The sequence below is a fragment of the Gouania willdenowi genome, chromosome 5 (assembly GCF_900634775.1).
Source record: "Gouania willdenowi chromosome 5, fGouWil2.1, whole genome shotgun sequence".
Taxonomy (NCBI): domain Eukaryota; kingdom Metazoa; phylum Chordata; class Actinopteri; order Blenniiformes; family Gobiesocidae; genus Gouania; species Gouania willdenowi.
Window position 1 is genome coordinate 17,794,781 of NC_041048.1, and position 23,001 is coordinate 17,817,781.

At 39.7% G+C, this 23,001-nt stretch overlaps 1 protein-coding gene across 4 annotated transcripts in view; it reads left to right on the plus strand.

Annotated features, from left to right (window-relative positions):
- erc2 (ELKS/RAB6-interacting/CAST family member 2) overlaps positions 1 to 23,001 on the plus strand; it is a 57,605-nt gene that overhangs the window by 32,173 nt on the left and 2,431 nt on the right. For 2 of the 4 annotated variants that reach the window (XM_028446283.1, XM_028446286.1), the window contains exons 6-16: positions 3,462 to 3,629; positions 5,554 to 5,721; positions 7,474 to 7,611; positions 8,278 to 8,418; positions 8,553 to 8,693; positions 11,542 to 11,577; positions 13,072 to 13,274; positions 18,264 to 18,275; positions 18,589 to 18,712; positions 20,978 to 21,138; positions 22,627 to 22,774. In XM_028446283.1, the coding sequence (XP_028302084.1) occupies positions 3,462 to 3,629; positions 5,554 to 5,721; positions 7,474 to 7,611; positions 8,278 to 8,418; positions 8,553 to 8,693; positions 11,542 to 11,577; positions 13,072 to 13,274; positions 18,264 to 18,275; positions 18,589 to 18,712; positions 20,978 to 21,138; positions 22,627 to 22,774 (1,440 nt within the window). The remainder of the gene's footprint in view (positions 1 to 3,461; positions 3,630 to 5,553; positions 5,722 to 7,473; positions 7,612 to 8,277; positions 8,419 to 8,552; positions 8,694 to 11,541; positions 11,578 to 13,071; positions 13,275 to 18,263; positions 18,276 to 18,588; positions 18,713 to 20,977; positions 21,139 to 22,626; positions 22,775 to 23,001) is intronic. The other 2 variants (XM_028446284.1, XM_028446285.1) reach the window with 2 other exon arrangements.

Below are 23,001 nucleotides of genomic sequence, written 5' to 3' on the forward strand. Positions count from 1 at the left end.
AAAGAAAAATGATAACAGAGCTGTAAAAATAACCTTCACGAATATGAAATTCAAAGGAGAACTACTGAAGCAAGGAAGAAAGCTGAAGGAAACGAAGGTTTTTATTAATGAAAACCTGACAAAAAAAAATGCAAGCATCGCATGGAAGGCACGCCAAATAAAAAAAGGAGGAAAGATTTTAAAGACGTGGACAAGGAACTGTAGAATTTACATCACACCACTGGGAGAAGAGAACGGAAAACCAATCCTCATCAAAACGATGGAAGACTTGGGAAAATACGAAGGATCCACCTAAACAACAACATTAGGCAAGGCAAGGCAAGGCAAATTTATTTATATAGCGCATTTCATACTCAAGGCAACTCAATGTGCTTTACATGATAAAACATTCAATTGTTTAAAATCAATAAGAACATTTAAATCAATAAGAACAATTAAAATCATCAGTAAAATCAATTAAAATCATCAGTAAAATCATCATTACATCAACAACATGACAAAAAATCTCTCTCTCAATCATATGCAGTAGAGAAAAAAAGTGCCTTTAACTTTGATTTAAAAATGTTCACATTGGATGCTGACTTCAGCTCTGCTGGCAGTTTGTTCCACTTCTTTGCAGCATAACAACTAAAAGCAGCATCACCATGTTTACTGTGAGCTCTGGGCTCCACTATCTGACCTGTGTCCATAGATCTGAGAGACCTGCTGGGTTCATACCTGACCAACATGTCACTGATGTATTCTGGACCAAACCCATTCACAGATTTATACACCAGCAGCAGAACTTTAAAGTCTATTCTGAGGCTGACTGGGAGCCAGTGTAAAGACTTTAAAACTGGAGTAATGTGCTCTGACCTCTTTGTTCTGGTTAAGACCCGAGCTGCAGCGTTCTGAACCAGCTGTAGCTGTTTGATGCTCTTTTGGGGGATTCCTGTCAGAAGACCATTACAATAGTCCAGTCTGCTGGAGATAAAGCATGGACCAGTTTCTCCTGATCTTTCTGAGCCATTAAACCTTTCACTCTGGAGATGTTCTTTAGGTGGTAGAAGGCTGTTTTTGTGATAGATTTGATCTGACTGCTGAATGTAAGATCTGAGTCAATCAGAACACCAAGGTTTTTGACTTGGTCTTTAGCTTTAAAGATCGAGACTCAAGATAATTGCTGACAGCAGTCCTCTTTTCCTTGTTACCAAAGACAATCACCTCCGTCTTGTCATGGTTTAGTTGAAGGAAGTTTTCACTCATCCAGCAGTTTACTTTTTCTAAACAGTCACACAACACCTCAAGGGTACCATGGTCATCTGGGTTCAGTGATAGATATAGTTGTGTGTCATCTGCATAGCTCTGATAATCAACCTTACAGTTCTGTAAAATTTGTCCTAAAGGAAGCATGTAAAGGTTAAACAGAAGGGGTCCAAGAACAGATCCCTGAGGAACCCCACAGGACATTGGTAATCTGTCAGATTCAAAGTTTCCAATGCTTACAAAATAGCTTCGCTCCTCCAAGTAGGACTTAAACCATTGCATTACTTTTCCATTTAGTCCGACCCATGTTTGCAATCTGTGCAACAAAATTGTATGATCTACAGTGTCAAATGCAGCACTTAGATCCAACAGAATGAGAACAGATACTTTTCCTGAATCAGTGTTCAACCTTATGTCATTGATCACTTTGATCAGAGCAGTTTCAGTGCTGTGATGAGAACGAAAACCTGACTGAAATTTATCAAATATTTTGTTGAATGTTAAGAATTGACTCAGTTGGTTGAAGACCACCTTCTCAATGATCTTGGCCATGAATGGAAGGTTGCTGATTGGTCTATAGTTAGCCAGTATAGAGGCATCCAGTGTTCTCTTTTTTAACAGCGGTTTCACAGCAGCTACTTTCAGGGATTTTGGTACGGTGCCTGATTGGAATGAGCAGTTAATTATCTGACACAGATCAGTGACAATTGACAATTGACATTACTGATGGTAATCATGGATATGGACCCAGATCTATATAAACACTGGAAACAAAACTCAGACTGTGATTATTTTACGGAGACTGAATTAAATGTGGAAACCAAGAGTAAAAAAGGTCTGTCATTTATTCATTTTAATTGCTAGGTGGTGGGGTGATTAAGGATTACATTAAATATAAATTCAAAGTGTTTATTGTCATATGTGCAGTTAGAAACACGTTTTCCTGTACAATGAAATTACTACCTTGCTCATGAACTAAGATATAATAATGTGTTTATACAAGTTAAATCTAACAGTGGAAAATACAACACTGCCAATAGAACTAACAACAGCTGGATTAGCCTTGATGTAGAGACAAAACAAGCTGCAAACTTGTGTGTCCAAAAGAGACATTCCCGAGTGGTGACACTATGGATGAAAAGGGAAAAAACTTCCAAACACCTTCGAAAGAGGAACTATTCTTGCACTGGAGGAATGCTAACAACGTCTGGCAGGGAACAAGGCCAACACGAACAACGATAGAGAGGAGGAGGAATAAAAAAAAAAAAGACAACACTGACTACAGATGAGAATACACAAAAAAGGACTGTTCAGAACAACTCAAGAATGTTTGACCAGAGAGACATGTAAACCCATGTAAATTTGCGATGGTAAAACAGGGGACGGGACCCAGATAAGCAAACTGCTTCTCTCGTCTCCTTTTTCGGCATGTACAAAAAAAAAAAAAAAAAAAATGTAAAAAAAAAAAAAAAAAGTGAATGTAACCATGTCGGAAATAAACTGAATAAATAAATAAAAAAAAAAATAAATAAATAGAGAAAATCAAAAGGTTGTGGATTTTTTTTATTTTATGTATTTGTTCATTTGATCGGAACAGTGCACATTTTTGAACATGTATTTGAGCAACAATAGCTTTTAATATGCTGGAGCTCATTTGCATCTGCAGTCTCCAGGCAGGAAAAAAAACAGTTTTTGCAGTAAGATGAAAAATAAGACAATAAATCTCAATGAAAAAATATTACAGAACAGTACATAGAGAAGTTAAAAGTCCATTGAACAATAGCTCACAATAAACCCGTTATAAAACAGTAAACAGTCCATTAAATATGAACAAAATAATTTGTCCATTCTCCTCTATACAAATCTTTAAACAAGTTTTTACAAAAGGGCTGCATCGCAAATTATTTTTTATTCCCTTGCTAGTCCAACACTGATCTTTGGTTCTTACAGCTAGTAAACAAAGGATCAGTGAGATAAATGTCATTATAACGTTAACAATATATGGATAATGTCGTGGTGACAACATTTTTTAAAAGATGATTAATAGAAGCCCAATAACATCTAAATTATGGCATAAATAATTTTTCACAACAGCAATCCAGGAATGCATTTAAAGAGTGATTTGGTTGGAGTTATGTACAGTAATAGAAATACAGTATATGGACTGATTCTGATGGTATGTTAGTACTGAGATGTGTTTATGACATGTTGTGCAGATCGACCAACTGAAGCAGGAGTTGTCAAAGAAAGAGTCGGAGCTGCTGGCTCTGCAAACCAAACTGGAAACCCTCAACAACCAGAACTCCGACTGCAAACAGCACATTGAGGTGCTGAAAGAGTCTCTCACTGCCAAGGAGCAACGCGCTGCCATCCTCCAAACAGAGGTAATGAAAAGCCCTCCATGGGTCTCGTACTCACGCATTGAGTTAACGGTTTCTGTGCACTGCATTATTCTCTTCATCGAAGTGAGCAAATAACAGGAATCATGCTCTGCATCGCAAATCAGAACAGCACTTTGGCTCACTTTAGGGACTAAAGAAAAGAAAGAAGAAGAAACCTGTTCGTTATATTTAAGTTCTTCATTAGGAAACAAACATCAGCCATCTGTTATTGTTAGAGAGAGGACAGCTTGTGGAATGTAAGGATTTGTGTTTAATAGTGGCGCCGCCAGGATTCAATTTCATAGTACGCACAGATACCCCCCCCCCAACAGATGTGTGGCTCACCAGCGGTAGCGGCAGCAGGATTTTGATTGTGGGTGGGCCCTCGGAAATCGGGATGTGTCAGCTAAAATAAGCCAAAAACAAAACAAAAAACCCCACAAAAATTGCGTGTTTCTCTTTATATCCGTTCCAGCGCTTTTCTGCAGCTGACGCTGCGTTCAAGGCAACTCTGAACAATGCCTTTCTCATTTGAAAATTCTGAGAAATTACAATAAAGACAATAATGTTTGTGTGATTAAAGCTATAATTATTCAGAATAGCATTTTTATATTGGCTCAACAAAGCAAGGCAACATTATTTTGCATATTTCAGCAACAAGGCATTAAAAGTGATTCATGTAAGGCTTTGAAAACATGATAGGACTCAAGTAAAAAAATATTTTGAATTCATTTTAAAAGCATAAAAACAGCAACATAAATAAAGCCTGCATTACTGTGTTCAACAACAATTGTAATTAATTTGTGAACGCAGTGAATATTGTATTATTTCCAAAAGTTTTTGGCATTGAAATGCTTGTATTGACTGTTTTACCACCAACATATGGTTCTGTAAGTTGCCATCGTTGTTATGAGACATCAGACAAATGATTTTCAGAGGAAGTTTTACTTTACCGTGTGTAAAACCAGAGTTCTGAGTTGCATTGAACGCAGCAAGAGGACAGCGACTTCCTGGTGACGATGTAGCCTGTGGGCGGGTTTAAGAGTCCACATGTGGGTTGCAAACCATTGATTGGCTGAAAACCTTTCACTTGGGCTGGTTATTGCATGGATGAACAACACCTGGCCCCCCTGTGGCGCCGCGGCTCACCGCCAGTCCCTGAGCAGCGCGGCTTGAGCGATTTGCAAACAAGCCACAAGAATGCTCCGCTCCACACCTTCAAAAAAATTGTACGCACAGAGCGTACAGGATTCCGGCTGGAAGCGCCACTGAGTAAGAGCATCCCCAAAATGCAATGCGACCTGCAGGAGAGAGTAAAAATGACGATGTGTCATTTATTACTAACTAATTCAGTTGTAGATATCTCATACTCTCCAAATCAAATGAAACTCCACAATATTGGCAGAGGCTCACATTTTTCCCATGCTTATATCACATTCGCAGTCATTTTTAACCACACATTGCTGAAAGAAATCCTACATTTTTCCTTAAATTATTGCACAAAATCTCCCCAAATTGGTCACAAAATCAAGGAAATGTAAGTGAAGATCATGCAGGGACAGGATAATGACCAAAACTAAACTGTAATACAGGAAATACGTTTTTTATTTTTATTTTTATTATTTTTAATCTATATTTGTTTTCATTTTCATTTTCTTTTTTTTTAAACTTTAGAATTTAAAATTATTGCGCCACCAGTTTGCATTTTTGGAGATTAAAGGGACATGTGGTCCGACTACAAATGAGCGACTGCAGCTTTAACTGCTGCTTAAGTTTCATGCTTCTAAAAATATGTACAAGTAGATTCGTAAAGTTTTTTTTGGAAATAGAAACAAATTGAATGAACTGAGGAAATGTTTATAGCGGAATAATGTGGTCCTGATATAAGTTTATGGTCATGTTTTCATTTCTCTGTGTTGGGCTTCAGGTGGATGCTCTCCGCCTGCGTCTGGAGGAGAAAGAGTCTTTTCTCGGCAAGAAAACCAAACAACTGCAAGACCTGACTGAGGAAAAGGGAACTCTTGCTGGTGAAATCAGGGACATGAAGGACATGCTGGAGGTCAAAGAGAGGAAGATTAATGTCCTGCAGAAAAAGGTGAGACTTGGTGCAAACAAACTTGAGCAATAAATCGTATTTAGTCTGATTTGCCTTAGTGAGTTGATTATTTTGTCATCATGTTGTGTCCTGGACTCAAACAGAACAAATAAAGAAGAAGTCCATTAATAGTGTCTTTGCTCTCTGAGGGAAGCAGCAAGAGTTTTCCACCTCACTGGTTCTAGTGTGTGTGTGTGTGTTAGAGTGTTTCTCACCCTGACCTACTCACTGACTCCATCCATCCATCCATCCATCCATCATTTCATCCATGGACTGGTAATCACTTCATTGCAGAAATGACTTGAACAGAAAGAAAATGCTCATGCACACTCACACAGTCACATTTTAGTGACTCTGAATTTTAGACTGTGGAAAAAAACAGCAACAAACGGCTCTAATAATAATACTGTTTAAAGTCAGTCATCCCATTTTCAGATATGGCTTGATTGTAACCGTTTCCTAATCAACCATCTTTACCTTAAAGCCATTTAGTCTCCAGCGGGTCTGGAGTCGAGCCTAAGTCATCACAGAGCTCCGCCTGGTATGCGGACGTTCAGACCCTTGGTCAAAAGCGCCGAAGCTTTGTAGGCACGCTCCGACAGGGCTGACTGCAGGCGGTTGGACTTCCAAGGCAGGCTTGGTTTCCGGGGCGAAACGACAGGAGCCCAAGGGAGCAGGTGTGCAGCAACAAGCGGCTGGTCCTTCCAGGAGTGCGCCACTTCATCAAACAACTCCAGGAAAACAGGGAGCTGCTGCCTCACCGTACCCCAGGTTGAGAGAGTCACTTCCCCTCGTACCGAGACCTGGTCGCCTCCATCCCTACCGCGGGCCACGGGATAGACAGGCGGGCGGCGGCGCGCTTGCAGACCTGGGTGCTTCATTCCACTCCCTTCGTGGAGGCAGCAGAGGTGGTGGGCTATTCAGCCCGCGCCAGGATCCCGTAGATGTCGTTGTCCTCCTCGTCCTCTGAGATGAGGAAGTCCAAGGTCACGTCATCGTCGTACCTATAGTCCAAATCGAGAATGTCCTTCCTCGGCCGAGGGGCAAAGGCGAGGGACTGGGCACCCCACACCTGCAGAGGCGAGCCCCCGAGCCCTCACCTCCTCTGGTGTATGAGGCATTGCTCTTCATCCCTCTTTGTTGTGCTGGAGTGCAGCAGGAAGAAGCCACTAAGATAGTGGAGGCAGACAACCAGTGCCTGCGTAGGGTGGCAAGAGCAGTGTCGTGACTGGGCTGTCGACTGGGGTGCTCGGTAGCCGTGGGGTTGCATCAAATGTGCAGACGGAGAGCCAAGTCAGAGACAGGGGCATCAGCAGTCGATTCCTCTTCGACTGCCGTGGGGAGCATCAAAACAACAAATTTTCTGAGCATGGGTGCACGGAAAAAGCACTGGTTGACCTAATGGCCACAAGAAAGGATACAGCAGCAGTGTCCATTGACGGATTCCGAGGTACCTGTGGACAGTTGAGCTGCCGCTGCGAGAAGCTTCCTGATGAGAAGAGGTTTTTGAATGCCAATGTATTCTCCGCCCACCCTACTTATTAGGACAAACTGCGGCGGATGAATACATTTCACCAGCCAATCAGGTTGGCTTTATGAGAAAGGGCTTCTGTGAAAATGACTCGGAGACATGTATCCCATAGTGAGACATCGAAACGAATATTATGAAATAGAACTGCTCATGAAATGCTGCTTGGCTTTGTAGATGTTAATATTTGCTGTCTTCTGTCCCTCCCTGTGACACCACTTCAGATTGAAAACCTGCAGGAGCAGCTGAGGGACAAAGACAAGCAGCTGGGGAACCTCAAGGACAGGGTGAAGTCCCTGCAAACTGACTCCAGCAACACAGACACTGCCCTGGCCACTCTGGAGGAGGCGCTGTCAGAGAAGGTGGAGGATAGCACCGATACGTTGCTCAGACTGAATTACTCTTCCTTGTGTGGAGGATATTTTCTACACTCATGCAGTCTGTGTGCATTAGCACCAACAAGTGCTTAATGGACCTCAAGGATATAGATTTTGTTTTTATTATTATTCCCAGAGGAAAGATTCTTTAATCCTAACACTATGGGCCTGAACTACCAAGCTGGAAGCCCACATCCATCAAATGTTGAGGCATCATTGAATATATACAGTGTTTGAAAGCTTTGAAAGTTTCTACAAATTTATATTTTCAGAAAAAGTTATCACAACACGTGGTGCATATCTAGAGGTATTACAGAAAATCATATCTGCTTTTATTTATGCAATTCTTTCAAAAGCTTTTTTCTGATATTCAAGAAAGAAGAAAATATGAATAAAATACAATAATAATAATAATTATAATAACACCAAAATACAATACAAGGACGCCAACTGTTACTTTTTTTGTCTGTTACACAAATGCTCTACTGTCATGCTGTATTTATCACATTATCAGATAAAAGATATATGATCCTATTTGCTCTGTTGGGATGAACTCACTGTGCCATATTTACCAGCTTGATGACATGATAATAACTAAATCTCTTGGTCATGCAACTGTTCTCATTTCTGTTTGTTTGGGTGTGATGTAAGGAGCGGATTATAGAGCGCCTGAAGGACCAAAGGGACCGAGAGGACCGAGAGCGGCTGGAAGAAGTAGATTCCTATAAGAAGGAAAACAAGGACCTGAAGGAGAAGGTCAACAGTCTACAGATAGAACTGACAGAGAAAGAGGTCAGTGAGCAGCAGAAGCCTGATTTCATTGTAGTGCATTGCATGTGTGCTCTTCCTTCATGTGCTGTAGAACACACACTGCACTTAATACGTTTACTTGTATTGAACGTGTGCTGTGTGTGTTCCTCCTGCAGTCCAGCCTCATTGATCTGAAGGAGCATGCATCATCACTGGCCTCCTCCGGCCTCAAAAAGGATTCAAAGCTCAAGTCACTCGAAATCGCTATTGAGCAGAAAAAAGAGGAATGTAGTAAGTTGGAGACGCAATTGCAGAAGGTAGGTTTGGATTTTTTATCATATTACAAACTAAATATTGTTTTTTGGTCAGAAATTAGACACAGTACACTTTCTTATTAAATTTGAAACCAACTAAATGCATACAAATCTGCTTTTATCTTGATTACTATTAACCCGAAATACTTTTTTTCATTTTAACACCAGAACTGATATAAAGACCTTAAAAATTACATCTATAAATGTCAACAAAAATTATGTCTACAAATGGAAGAGCAGTAACCCAACCCAACAAGGCTATTCTAAAAAAAATGTGTTCTTGACACAAGGAATGTCTACCAATAAGCCTTTTCACACTCTTGCTCTGGTTCAGTTTTTCCGCATTAGGTCAAAAGTCAAGAGGGATATACATGTATTCCTCATGGCAGATGGTGTAGGAAGCAAGTTTGACAAAGATTTTGATTATTTTTGCCTTTGGAGCGTTGATTTCTTGTGCAAACGTGGCATCAGTCTCCAAATCAGTAAGACTAATGCTAAAGCTAATGCTGCACATGAGCTGAAAATTCCGGTTTTTCCTGACGTTTCAACAGTGACGCAGGTTATAGACACAACATGAATCGGCTGATCAGTGCTGTTTCACTTAATCAGAATCAGAAAATACTTTATTAAACACCGAGGGGTTAATATAAGTATAGTATAAACGGCATGGCGGTGTACTAAAAAAAAACACTAATAATGATATGTATGGGGCGCACGGTGGCTTAGTGGTTAGCACGTCCGCCTCACAGCAAAAAGGTCCTGGGTTCAAGCCCTGGGGTGGACTTGGGTCCTTTCTGTGTGGAGTTTGCATGTTCTCCCCGTGCTGCGTGGGTTTCCTCCGGGTCCTCCGGCTTCCTCCCACAATCCAAAAACATGACTGTAAGGTTGATTGGAGTCTCTAAATTGCCCATAGGAGTGAATGAGAGAGTGAATGGTTGTCTGTGTCTGTGTTGCCCTGTGATGGACTGGCGCCCTGTCCAGGGTGTACCCCCGCCAAGCGCCCTATGAGAGCCGGAGATTGGCACCGGCAGACCCCCGCGACCCTGTTAACGGGAATAAGCGGGTATGAAAATGGATGGATGGATGATATGTATACACACGCAGAAAAAAGAAGCAAGGCTACACAAAGAAATTGTGCAAATGAAATGACCTGTTCATCTTGTGCACTTCCTTCAAATTTGTAAATTTAAACAATATAATAGCTTAATAAGAAATAATCAGATGGACCTGGTTAACGAATGGTGTACCTCATAAACTTTTTCAATAACTTTTTCAAAGTCAAACTCATACTGTAATACCTGCCTGGTCCACATCCCTGGTGTCATATTATGGCTAGTTTATATACATGTACAGTACATGTCTGTGATATTGTTAGTCATGAACACATCAAGATTAGACCAAGTCAAGAAATAGGCGATACGGTGTATTCTCACTATCTCACAGTTTAATTATAATTTACAATATTGAACAATATAGTATATACTGTATTTTATTTTTATCAATTTTATTCACACATTCAGCTAACCATTGATTATGCCAGGCACATTTTTTTTTTTTTTTTTGCAACTCCTCGTCCATTAATATAAAAGCACAAATACTCATTGAAACTTGTTTGTTGAAAGTGAGTGACTGCAGTTGCACTTGCAATTATTGGAATGTCAGATAGATTAGGCCTACCTTTATCGTACAAAAAGTCAGCTGAAAATCTCAGCGCATAGCACAAACAGCGTCGTGTTAACATTTATATCCCTCTTGACCTATGCCCCCCCCCCCCCCCCCGGTCGTGTATTTTTACCCACCAGTTGTGGGTAAAAATTACCTTTGGCTGCTAACATTGTAGCGTTACAACCATTTTGGCTGGTGAAGAAAGAAACAAATACCGCTGCGTCTGTTTGAATCAGCAGGCTGCAGAAACGATGCGACAAGTCATTGTTGTCAGATTGGGCTGCTTTCCGTCAAGAAATTTGTGTGCGTTTAGACTCTAAAACGTAATGTATATCTGGCAACGCTGCTTGTCTAGGGCCATATAAAATCTGCGTTAACGGAATCGCGGACGGAATCATGGAATCGACCAATGAAAACGGTTAAAATGGACAAAATCGGCATGAAACACCGTCTCTGTGGGGCAAAGAACGTTTTTTATGGGGAGATTTTTCTGGGGAGCGCTGTTAGGTGCACCGCCCTCCCTCCTCCTGTCTTGGCTGCATTAAACTCATCTTAAACCACCACAAACATGAAATCATTGCAGGACTCTTTTTAATGTTTGGTTTGAAAGCTTTAGGTATTTTTTTGATTTATTTTGTGTTGCAAAGGTTTTTTTTTATAAATATGAATACATATTTATGGAATTATTTTGTATAAGGTTTGAGTGGTTTACCAAAGGTTCACTGTTTAAGCTTTTAACAAAACACAAAAATGGCTGCCAACATGCTGCTGTGGGGGAATTAATAGAGAACCACTGCAGGGCCTCTCAAACTGGGATCCTGGGAATCCTGGGGAACTATAAAAGTAACAGAATGATCAGTTTTGGATAATCTGTAACAAATTTAGATGTAACATGTAAATTCTGTGAGGATTAGAAGAGTTAACAGGTTTTGTGGAACCCTAATCCTAAAGGTTTGAGAACCCCTGGCTTATTGCTTAGCCTGCTCTACCTTATCCTACATTTGTTCATAATGGACAGCCATTAACCTGTCACAACACCTGCTGTAGTCATACTGTGTTGCTTACCAATGAACCTGTGCCGTCTGATCCTGCTCTTCTCTGCTTTGGTTAAACAAATAATCTCTACTCTTTGGGGTTACACTTCTCCTTTTCCCTGCTGTCCTCAAACCATCCGTTTGTGCTGTAGCAAGCAGAGCAGCTTTTCAGTCACATGAACAATCCTGTAAGTCTCATCGTCAAGCTGTTTGAGGCACATACTGAAAGCATGGAGACACTGATTTCCTCCCTGATCTATGCTAGTACACAGTGATTGTTCCAAAGCCCAGCACAGGATCACCAAGATGCATGTTGCTCCTGGCACCGTATACTGAGACAATGAGCTTCATACTGCAATTAGAGTCCTGTGCAACATCTGCTCTCTGTGACTGTGTGTGTGTTTGTGGCTAAACTGGTTCAGAATAGACCACACGGAATGTTTTTGCTGTCCTGATTATATCTTGCATTGACGCGTTAAGAGCAATTTCATCTTGTTTATGTACAAAATAATTACTTGAACCCTGACAAACCAGTTTTTAAGTATTTGATAAGCTTAGATGAGCACTATCTGGTCCACTTTAATACTAGAGCTTGTTTACTTCTAGAATCAACATAATTTGAAAAGAACCAAATCGATCAGTTCATGGCAAATTTTAAGCCTTTATTGTCATTTGTACTAGAAAAAAGCACGACACATGATCTGGAATTCTTCATTTTATTGTCACTTCAATGACGATAACAATTAATTAAAAAAATACTTTTTTTCAGTTAGGAAAATTAAAATGCGAATAAGCTTCAAAAGTTTGAATATTCCATATTAAAGTCAATTTGTAAATATGTAATACTGTTGTGCAATGGGGGGTGTAGTTGGTTCGTGTTATGTGTTACCTCCATATTATTTTGTCATGCTCCTATTTTATTTTTAGTAACAAAAGAGAACATTATTATCCTGTCAGTGCCGTTCATGAGATTATTACTCGTAAAATACTGATTTTTCACTCATTTACTCTTTCCCTCAACAATGGACGGACACATTTTTAGCTTTGCATGATTTGGTGGACCGTGTTGCATGTTGTCAGTGTTGGCAGGCTTCCCTCTTGTTTGGATGTGCTGTTTACTGAGGTTTTGGCTGTGGTTAAACAAATTGCTCACTGCGAGTGCGACCTGTGGTTGTGCTGCTGCGTATCGTCTGCCCGGTGATGTGTACCACAGCAGTTCAATTAAATTAGAGTTACTATCTATTGCAGCCATGAATAGATTTGTCTTCAGGTGTATGAATAAAGTCTGGTTTTGTCAATGAAAATATTCATTTGTTTCGTTTCGTTTTTGTTCGTGGATAAAGAAGAGAGGTTAGATAAATAACAGATTCAGCTGAACAGTTATATATAGATGTGATGGGATATTAGACACTAATGGGACCTTTAAACTTTCTCCTAACAAAAATATGTGCAACACAACCTCATTCAAAGATGGGAATTACACTTTGATATTTCCCTCTGTAACTCTGAGAGAAATCTATCACAGGCTTTATTTAAACATATGCAATACAGCAGGTTTGCTTCATTAAATAAGAGTTTATATTATCATTTCAAGGCACTGTGCTGACAATACAACACTTGACTCCGTTTGTATTTTTTCATTTGCATATCCGGACCCGGCTATCTTTGGCATGGTGATACAGAAAGCTCACGAAGTTGAGCAACAGTCGGGTCCCAGGGGAAACCCGGATTACGTTGACCGAGTGAAGCTGCTGGAGAAAGAGATGAACTACTACAAGGACGAAGCCAACAAGGCTCAGACAGAAGTGGAGAGACTCCTGGACATCCTGCGGGAAGTGGAGACTGAAAAGCATGACAAAGATAAGAAAATCGCTGAACTGGAAAGGTAAAGCCCCACTGTTCATCTTGTGACTTGAGATTAATTTCACTCTTTTCAACCCTTTGCCCTCATAGCGATGACCAGGGGTGGACTGGGACAAAAAATATTCCCCCCCCCCCCCGGGCCTCAAATCAAAAATTGGGCTCTGAGCTTCGATGCGTATATATCCATAGATTATACCTACCAAATCTCAGCCCGATCCGTTCACGAATAACAGAGGAGTAGCAATTTTAACTAGTGTACACAAAAACAACAACAACAACAACAACAAAGTGAATGGCGTTTTGAGTCAGGTAGCCAGGCCTAAAAATACTTTTTGTCGTGACCTTAAAATGACATTTAGGTTTTCTTAACTAAAATTACAATTCTAAGTTGGCAGAAAATATAAAACTAAACATAATGTCAGAATTTTCTAAAGACATTATAGAGAAGGCGGAGACGTCATGACGAGAAACCGAATCGATGCAGGTTCACTTAAAAAAGAGCAGCAGGTTGTAGACGGCCTTCATTAAAGCAGAAATCTGAACTTTGAATTATTTCAACAACTGCTGTATTATCATTTTAAAAGTGATGTTTGTTAAGACTGTAAAACTGCTTGGGAGGTGAAAAACAGTCCCTTTACCCTTTGTGTTAAAGGCCAGTGTATAATCCGTTACATACAGTAGCTGCTGCTTCATGTAGTGTCTTGGTGATATTAAAAGGTGTTTGATTAATTGAGTGTTCTTGTCCTTCTTTGCTATCTTTACCCTCTTTTCCATCCTTTTTTATTCTCTATCTGGCTTGTTTTCCTCTCCTGTCTTCATCTGCACCCCATGCCATTGATCCTTGTCACACTTGGTCTTGATTTTTTTCTTTTATTCCTTTTTTCAAATCCTTTTAAAATTTTCCTTTCACATTGGCAACACATTCCGTCATGCCCCTCCCCATGACACCAGCCCCCCCTCCTCTGTGCCCCGCCTCATCCCTCGTCCCGGTGGCAGAGCTCCCCCTGACCCGCTCCCTTCTGTATCCACTGCTCCCCAGCAGATTGGGGGCATGATGTGGGATTTCCTGGGAAAGTGAGTGCTCTGCCCTGGCACCGGAGCTCAGCTGCATCGTTTAAGTCTGCGACTGCAACTGCTTCGACTGCATCTGATCTCACTCATGTGTCTGGAACTGCCCGCTGTTCCGAGTGATCCACTGACCTTTGTATCAGAGTGACACAGTGGCCATGCTTCACTCGTGCATGTGGTACAAAGTTCCCTGGATTCAGGTGGATTTTATTTTGATGTATGTGTATTTGGATGCTGCTTGCATCTTATTGGCCTGTGGGATTTTGGATTAGCTTGTTTTTTTAAAGTGTGACTGGCAGCATAAACGCATCCATAGAATGACTGTGTAGACTTGAGACATTTGTACAGCTGTGCCTGAAGCTCGTCTACACAGTGTTTACATTAAAGGTGAAGATTTGAGCTTTTCTTGCAAAAAGAACACACGAATAGTTAGATGTTCACCTTCTGCTGTGTTATTTTATTGTTTTTAATCTCTGCATGTCTTCTGTTTTTTTTATTTATTTATGGCCTTTTAAATCTGTTTTTGTACTGATGAGTGCTCATTTGTCTCAGTCACGTTGAGAAATGGATTAACATACATACCAGGCTTGGGGTCAATTATAATCTCGTAACTGATAATTAATTCCAATTATGGCATAATTATAATTGTAATTTAAAGAATCGGTTGCTGTCGTAATCATGATTAAATTGTAATTGAGTTTAGATAATTAACTTTGTAATTGGTAGGGATGTAACGATTTACTCAACTCCCGATTTGATTCGATTCACGATACTGGGTTCACGATACGATTCTCTCACGATTTATTTTACAAAATGGGACTGTAGTCAAATGACGACTGAAAAATATTCCTTTATTTTTTTTGGGAAAATACTGTATTATTTTCCTTTTATTTTTCATTGTCAAAAGAATCCCTTGATAAACTATTCCAAACAATTCAATTTAACTAAATATAAATCTTGAATGAAATAAATAAAGGAATAATACAAATGAAGAAGCCTATTAATTTAAATTCTGGTTCTATAGTAAACAATGCAAAACTGCATAATAGTTCTTTTTCTTTTTAAAAGTGCAACTGAAAATGTATTTTGTGCCTTAACAATTGGACTTAAAAAAAAAAAAAAAAAACGTCATCGCATTGATTTACGGCAGATATTTGTTTGGACCAGCAGATGGCGCTGGTAACCCAGTGGTTGGTTGGCATGCAGAAATTCTAGCAGTGAAGAAGAGATGCTATGCTAGCAGACAGAGCTAATAGAAAAACGTGACTTTTACAGATATTCACGTACTATTACAGATATTCTTTCGGTGCTAAAGGGGCAAGGAATCATTTATAAACATGTTTAAGAGTAGAAGACGGCCAGAAAGAAAGTAGTAGTAGATTCCACCCGCTGCATACACTGCTGGACAAGAGAAGGGATAAATATATAGCGCCTTCTGCTGTTTAAAAAAAAGTACTGCGATTTAATTTTCAAAGTATCAATGTCAATCGTGATACTTATGAATCTATTTTTAACTGCCTTACGATTAATCGTTACATCCCTAGTAATTGGAATAGGTTGCTTTCACGTGACGTCACATTGTTGCATCGCGAGAGTGCAAAATTCAGATGGAGGGCAGGATGTAAAGTAGCTTGAAAATCTGCCGTCTAACATAATCCAAATGCCCTTGTTTTGTGCAGTTTATCTGCAATTGTTCTAACCGAGAAAAGGAAAATAGATTTTATAGAGTACCAAAGATTGTCGTTCACAAAGGTGAGAAATGTAAAAAGCTCACAGAGCAACGCCGTAAAAAGTGGATTTTAAACCTACATCTGTGGTCGGGAGGAGCTGGTGCCCGTGGCTGTAGCAACCGCTTCGTCAGGGGTATGTTATGTTACTTTGTTTTTGTGGCTGTGTTTATCTAGCATTAGTTTGTTGTTAAATGCTCATTTACTATATTATTTACCTTTTTTTCTCTCACCCTTGCGCACTATGCACAGTAAAAGCTGAACACCCTAATACTATTTCACTACATATCATAAAGTACTATTCAGGTGACGTTTTGCACGTTTGTTAACACTATAGCCGTTACTGCCAGCTGCTAGCATCTTAACACATAAAATAATACAAGAAGAAACACTCACCCTGGCAAAGACCAAACGATAATCATCGTCGAGCCGTTTGGTACTGAGGTTGTGGACCCACCCGCTCACAAAAAAAGTTATATGCCTCCATGCATTTATAGGTTTTCATCTGCTGTTTGGTGTAGTAGAATGTCTGAAGGACCTGATAGTTTGTGATATCAACACCCTCGATTGTCGGCAAATCTTTAGATTTTGTCAAAAAGTGTCTTTGTATCTTTGTCTTGAAACTGGATCTTTATTAGTACAATACCGACTCTCTGCAACAGTTTCCTCCATAGGCGTATTCTCCATTTTTACTTCCTGCCCTCAATCTGAAATGTAATTGACAATTTTTCGATAAAAATTGTCAATTAAAATTTAATGCAAAACTGGGGAACCATGTTACAGTTCTATGTACAGTTCAACACATATGTAGTTAACGGTTTTTAAAATGTGTTTCATATCAAGCTTTCCCACATTTTACCAATAAAAATAAATAAAGTGAGGGGTATATTGACAGAAAAAAGACTCAGATGTGCACAGCAAAAATATTAAAACCTTTATTTTTATTGATTTGGAAGCCTAACAAGGTAACCAATAGATAGAAAAGAAATTAGATTATATTTTTTTTGTTTTATTTTTAGTGTATTTTACAGCTATCTCAAGAGATGCTAACACAAAAGGAAGATTAACTTTTATTAGGTTATTTATTTCAGGCTCAGTAGTTGAGTGATTAATTGTAATTGAAGTTTAGTAATTTAGAACGTAATTGTAATTGACTTAATGAGACTAAAAAACAACTGGAATGTAAATGTATTTGGAAAAAATGCTGGTCACTGTAATAATAATTGAATTGTAATTGAACATGGGTAATTGAAAACGTAAGTGGAACTGAAAAATGGACCCCAACCCTGATGCATACACTGTAAAGTACTTCACTCAGTGCTTTAAAAAAAAAAAAAAGTTAGTGTTTCCCTCCACTTGCCTTTGATGTTTTTTTTTTTTTTTTTTCGTCCACTGACTGAATCCTTTGTACATCTATTGAAATGGCGTGCACGCTCTTGTGCACAAACAAATGCCATCTTGTGCCGTTTTCTGTTTGTAGTTGTGAGCGTATATGTTTTCCTCCACTTCTCTTCTGCCTGGATCATTCTTTCCAATTCTAACTCTGCCTTACATTTCTTTTCATCATTGTGATGACAGATCCTCTTTCCCAAAGTGCTTTTCACCCCACTTACTTCCCCCTTTGTTCTGCGTGCTACCCTGGCACACTTGCCCCCCTCTGCCTGCTCTACCTTAAACTAATTGATAAACATTGTGGCCTGCATGAGATTAGCTGCTGTGCTGCAGATCTGCACAGCTTTACTCTGACGGGATGTTTTTTCCAAGAAGGTCTGAAACAAACCTGTTGTTATGAAGTTTGTGAACTCAGATAGGTATCCTGTGTGTAAATATGTGCATCCATGCTTGAGTCTCCCTTGAACTTTTTCTTCCTTGCCCTCTCAGTCAAACCAATGTGGCTTACTGCTCTTTTTGCTCCGTGCTCAGACCTGACTTCCTTCCTCTTTGGTTGCCCGTCTGACTGCATGTTTGCCATTCACAGGCTGGGCAGCAGATGCACATATTGTCATGTTTTCAGAGGAAAGTGCATTCTGCATTTACAGAGTCAGGCTGCAGTGCAGTAACCTTTACAGGCATCAGAAGATCTCCGTTCTGTTCACTTTACTGTTTTTACATGACTGTAACTTTATGTTTGGGTTTTATGTAAATGTCTTATTCTTTTATGTGGCCTTTGTCTTCCTCACACGTGCATTCGTTCCCTTTCTTACTCTCATCTGCAGTCTAGCTCCTCGGTAAGTGACTCCCATCCCCATCATTGCCTTTATCCATCCCACATTTTGTCCTTCGTCTTGTGATTTTTCTCAGTGATATCATGTAGACGTGAAGCTATCAGACCATCTAACATGATTACCATTGGACCATATGTGCTTTTTGTTTGTTTGTGGTGACTGTTGTTAAAATTAACCCCCGTCACACATTGACTGACATTTGAGTAACAGTTGTACTTCAATGATTTTTGAATTGCATTTCTTCCATGATGGCGTTTAATCACAGAATACAAAGCTCATCAGAAACACTTTCGCGTTTCTTTTTGTGGCTTTACAGACAAGGAGGAAAGGATTCAACAAAAAAGGGAACAAACATAAAATTGGGACCTCAAGCAGACAAGAAAGGTTTGGGACAAGATCTTCGTAAGGAAGGGTCCTTCGAGGGTGGTCACCATGTAAAGGTCAGCCCTTGTTTTTGTAATAATGGGATTTCTGTAAAGGTTTTTTCTATTGTGGCAGTTTAGTACTGTTCACTCTCTACAGCAGTCCTATATGTTATTGATTTCAGCAGCATTTATTGAAACAGGCTGTATCCCTGATTCTGCTTTACGTTTAAAACATTACCGTGACATCAAACAACCTACCTTTGGTCCACCCCTGAACCTTCCTCTCTAAAGACATATGCTTTACCACTCACTGACACAAGGTCTTGGTCTTCGGCTGAAGTCTGTGTGGATGGAAACAGTCAGTTTAAACTATAGGGAGCAGTTGGAGAACTTCACAAGTTTATTATTACTTGTATTGTTTCAAATCATGACATCAGTCTCAAGATTTCCTTTCTTTTCTTTTTGCTTTTTAAAATGTCTCTGTTTAGCTCAAAATACAAAAACTTTACAATTTGTACAATTTGTAAAGTAAATTGATAATAAACACTACTAAGTCTTTTTTTAATCATATGATCACATGAAACGCAGATATTGGGTACCCAGGTTTTGGCTGAGACCATTTTGTAAAAATCAATAACTGTAATTCTAGAAAAAGAATCAGAAATAATGAACTAACTATAGGAACAGTTTTTCCAACTTTTATGTTTGCTGTTCTATGAGCTGAGAGTTGAGGTCCTCATCCAGACCACCAGTGGGGTTTCTTTGACCTTCCTTTTAGACTTTGTTCCCCTAATATTGTTTGTTTAGCCATCAGTCTGGAATGATGGCTTGCTGATAAATAGCTATTTTAAACTTGACAATCAGCTAAACTAATTGGTCACATCTTGACTTTGTAATTCACTGTACTCCTGTGTCACTCAGGCTTCACTCTCACCCCTTCAGCTTATTTAAAATGCTTTAGTGAAGTATTTAAAGGTGCAGTCCGCAACCTTCAGATCCCTCTTTCACAGCTGCTCTCTTGCCCTGCCTACAAACTTTCCAAAGTCCCTCCCTCAGAGGAGCTAACAAGCTGACGTTAGTCCGACAGCAACATCACAGTAACATGCTCTGTTAAAAGCATATTACTGCAGCACTTCTCTCTCTTAATGTGCACACACCTCAGCAGCAGCAGTAGCAACAACACAGTGTCACTTACAGCAGCCCACACGGAGGCTGCTGCGCGCACATGAACAACACATGCACTACAGAGTTCTAGTGTAACAATTACAAATCAAACATAATGTAAATCAAGCAGCAGTAATTACCTTTCAAGCAGAAAAGTCACCAATTCCATCTTCTACTCCTCCAGACCATGCACTGTAAAAAAGACGGCGCTCCAGCCCCGGGAAAGGGGCGGGGACTGTGAGCAACAGCTGTCAGACAGCCCATCAAACCCAATCCTGGCTCTGATTGGTTCTTTTTGCTCGGTCGCGGTGCATTCCGGCAATCTGCCAGAGGCTGCAGGAGCAGCAGGGGGACTCAATGAGCCTGTTTTTTTCACACAAACTACTAGTTTCATGTAAAGTTGTCCTTACATAGTGACAGCTTTAGCTAATATGACATAAAGTCACTTTTATGAGAGTTGCAGACTGCACCTTTAACTGAGCACATCACCACTCAAATCCTGGCCGCTCCTCGCTGGCTTCCCATATGTTTTAGGACAGATTTTAAGATTTAATTAATGCTCACTTATAAAGCGCTGCATGTGTCACAGAGTGAGGTGTTGGAGGAACCAAATGCAGAGATCAGAGGAAGACAGTAGAAGATTCAAATAAAAGACTGAAATAAAAGTCCAATTAATAATAAAAAAAACTGAAAGAAATAGTTAGGGAGGCTAATTAGGGAATGAAGCACACATTGAGTGCACAACAGGAGGGAGCCTAATCACTTACAGCCACACGCATTTTGACAAGAACAAGGGTACTTCACTTAAAAGATCCAGGATTACAGGTTGATGGCTGGTGTAGCTAAATCATCTCTGACCACTATGGCTCTGTTTCACCAAACTCAGATCATCTGAAGTACATTGTGCATGTTCACAACACAGTTTAATCAGACCTGTGAGGTAGATCACAGATTGACTGATCAGAGACGTGAGGACGCATGCGCTGCAGGTTTTACTCCTAGTGAACAACCAATAGAAATAAATGCAGAGACAAAGATGATATAATTGGCATAATTTGTTAATGAGAAGAAAGGACAGACACAGTAACTATTTTTATAAGGTTTCTTGTATCTACAGTGTTTATGTGTGTATGTGACAGTTTTGTAACACTACAATGACTGGTTGTTGTGTGTCAGTTGGAGGAGCTGATGATGACACTGGAGAGAACGAGGCAGGAACTGGATTCCACCAAGCAGCGTCTCTCCTCCACTCAGCAGTCTTTGCAGGAGAGGGACACCCACATGACCAACATGAGGCAAGAGCGTAGAAAACAGCTGGAGGAGATCCTGGAAATGAAGTGAGTGGAATCTTCTCATTTTTTTTTCTCTTAAAAATTGTATAATTTGATGAGCGCTATGAGATTATTAATGTTGTAATTAGCGCCATATAAATAAAGTTGAATTCAATTTAGGCCTGTTCCGATAACAGATTTTGCTGGATGACATATTGTCCCACAAATTATTGCTGATAAACTATATTATTGTCGCCATTTTTTTTTAGACCAAATTAACCACTAATGTAAACACAATAATGCAAGTACACCCTTCAAATGCAATCAACTTGTATTTTTCATTAGTATTTTTTACCATTGTAATTGGAATGTCAAGAACTTTAAAATATTTTAAACAAATAAAACAAACAATTAAAATAAAATGGACTGTCTTTTAGCAAAAAATTGCACTTTGATAAATATCACAAACAAAAAGAATAAAAATAGACCCCGTCTCTGTTAAGAAAAAAAGAAAAAACACCTCAAAAACCACACACAACCAAAATAATAAAAAAAAATAGTTTATCAAGTCTCTCTCAAAAAACAAAATTGCACTTGCAATAAATATGGAACATTGATGCACAGAGGTATATACGTAGTTGTACATTCCTTAACAGGTAACACTTCCAATCCAGTTAGAACCTTTGTAAACAAAAATACTCGTGGCCCCGCCTCCCCCTCTTTCATTCTGTTCCGTTTTCATTCAGTATTAAAACATACAGAATGGACCAAATAGTTTCAAATTTACTCCGTTCATTCTGCTATGGAACAAACATGCTCAGGAGCTGAAGGTGAACCCCCTTGTAATCCAACCTGTTTGGAGGCGAAAGACAAGGAAAACTAAATACTTAGTCTTAGCTTGGTTGCGAGCCCCGCTTGACATCCCCTCTTCTGCTTTTGATCAAACCGTTTACGTCTCCTCCGCTGGCGGACACCGCCGGTACGAGTCTCCGCTGCCTCATAGGCCTCTGGGTTTAGCCGGCGTAGAAATCCGAAGCTACGTAGTAGGTCCAGGGTTGACGCATCTACCGTACTATAACTGTTCTATTTACCTAAATCTAAGATTGCCTGGTGGTGGTAAACTATTTTAGAGTAATGACACTACAGGTTCACTGATAAATAATTAGAACTGACTGCGTTAGCTGCTGTGTAATATCCGTTGTTAACACTAGCCTCTGCAGCCGACAGGCATGCCGCCACCAAATACGCATTACATTTACCAGAAGAGGCCAGTATCTAATTAATTGTGTGATAGGGTTAGGGTGGGATTTTCTGAAATTGTGCATGTGTAAAAAAAAAATGCCACAACTTTACTCACGGTTCTAATCCAACCTGGTCCATCACTGTGGGATGTTAAGTCAGTCCCTTAAGCCTAACTGATCATGTTGTACGTCACTTTGGATTTCTGCTAAATGAAATTGTAATCTTGTAACATGAGTTTTTCTATGCCACCTCAAGGCCTTTTTTTATTTACTTTTCAAACCATTACTGATGTTTCGATGAATCTTCCCTCAGACAACAAGCTCTACTTGCTGCCATTAGTGAGAAGGATGCCAACATTGCCCTGCTTGAACTTTCTGCCTCCAATAAAAAGAAGACCCAAGAGGAGGTGATGGCCCTCAAGCGGGAGCGTGATAAACTGATGCACCAGCTTAAGCAACACGTAAGTACCAAAGCACAGTGTGACACGTCTGTGAAGTTGCCACATTCTGTTTTTATAACTCTCAATACAAACCCAACTTTATTTCATTATCACATTTATTTATTATTACTTCTTAAACTTCTCTTCATTACATGAAAACAAGTGTTTCCATTTGTGTTTTCAAAAGCTGGTAAAACCTTTAGTTACTACTTCTTTTAGAGCATAGAAGCAACATTGATATAAAACTA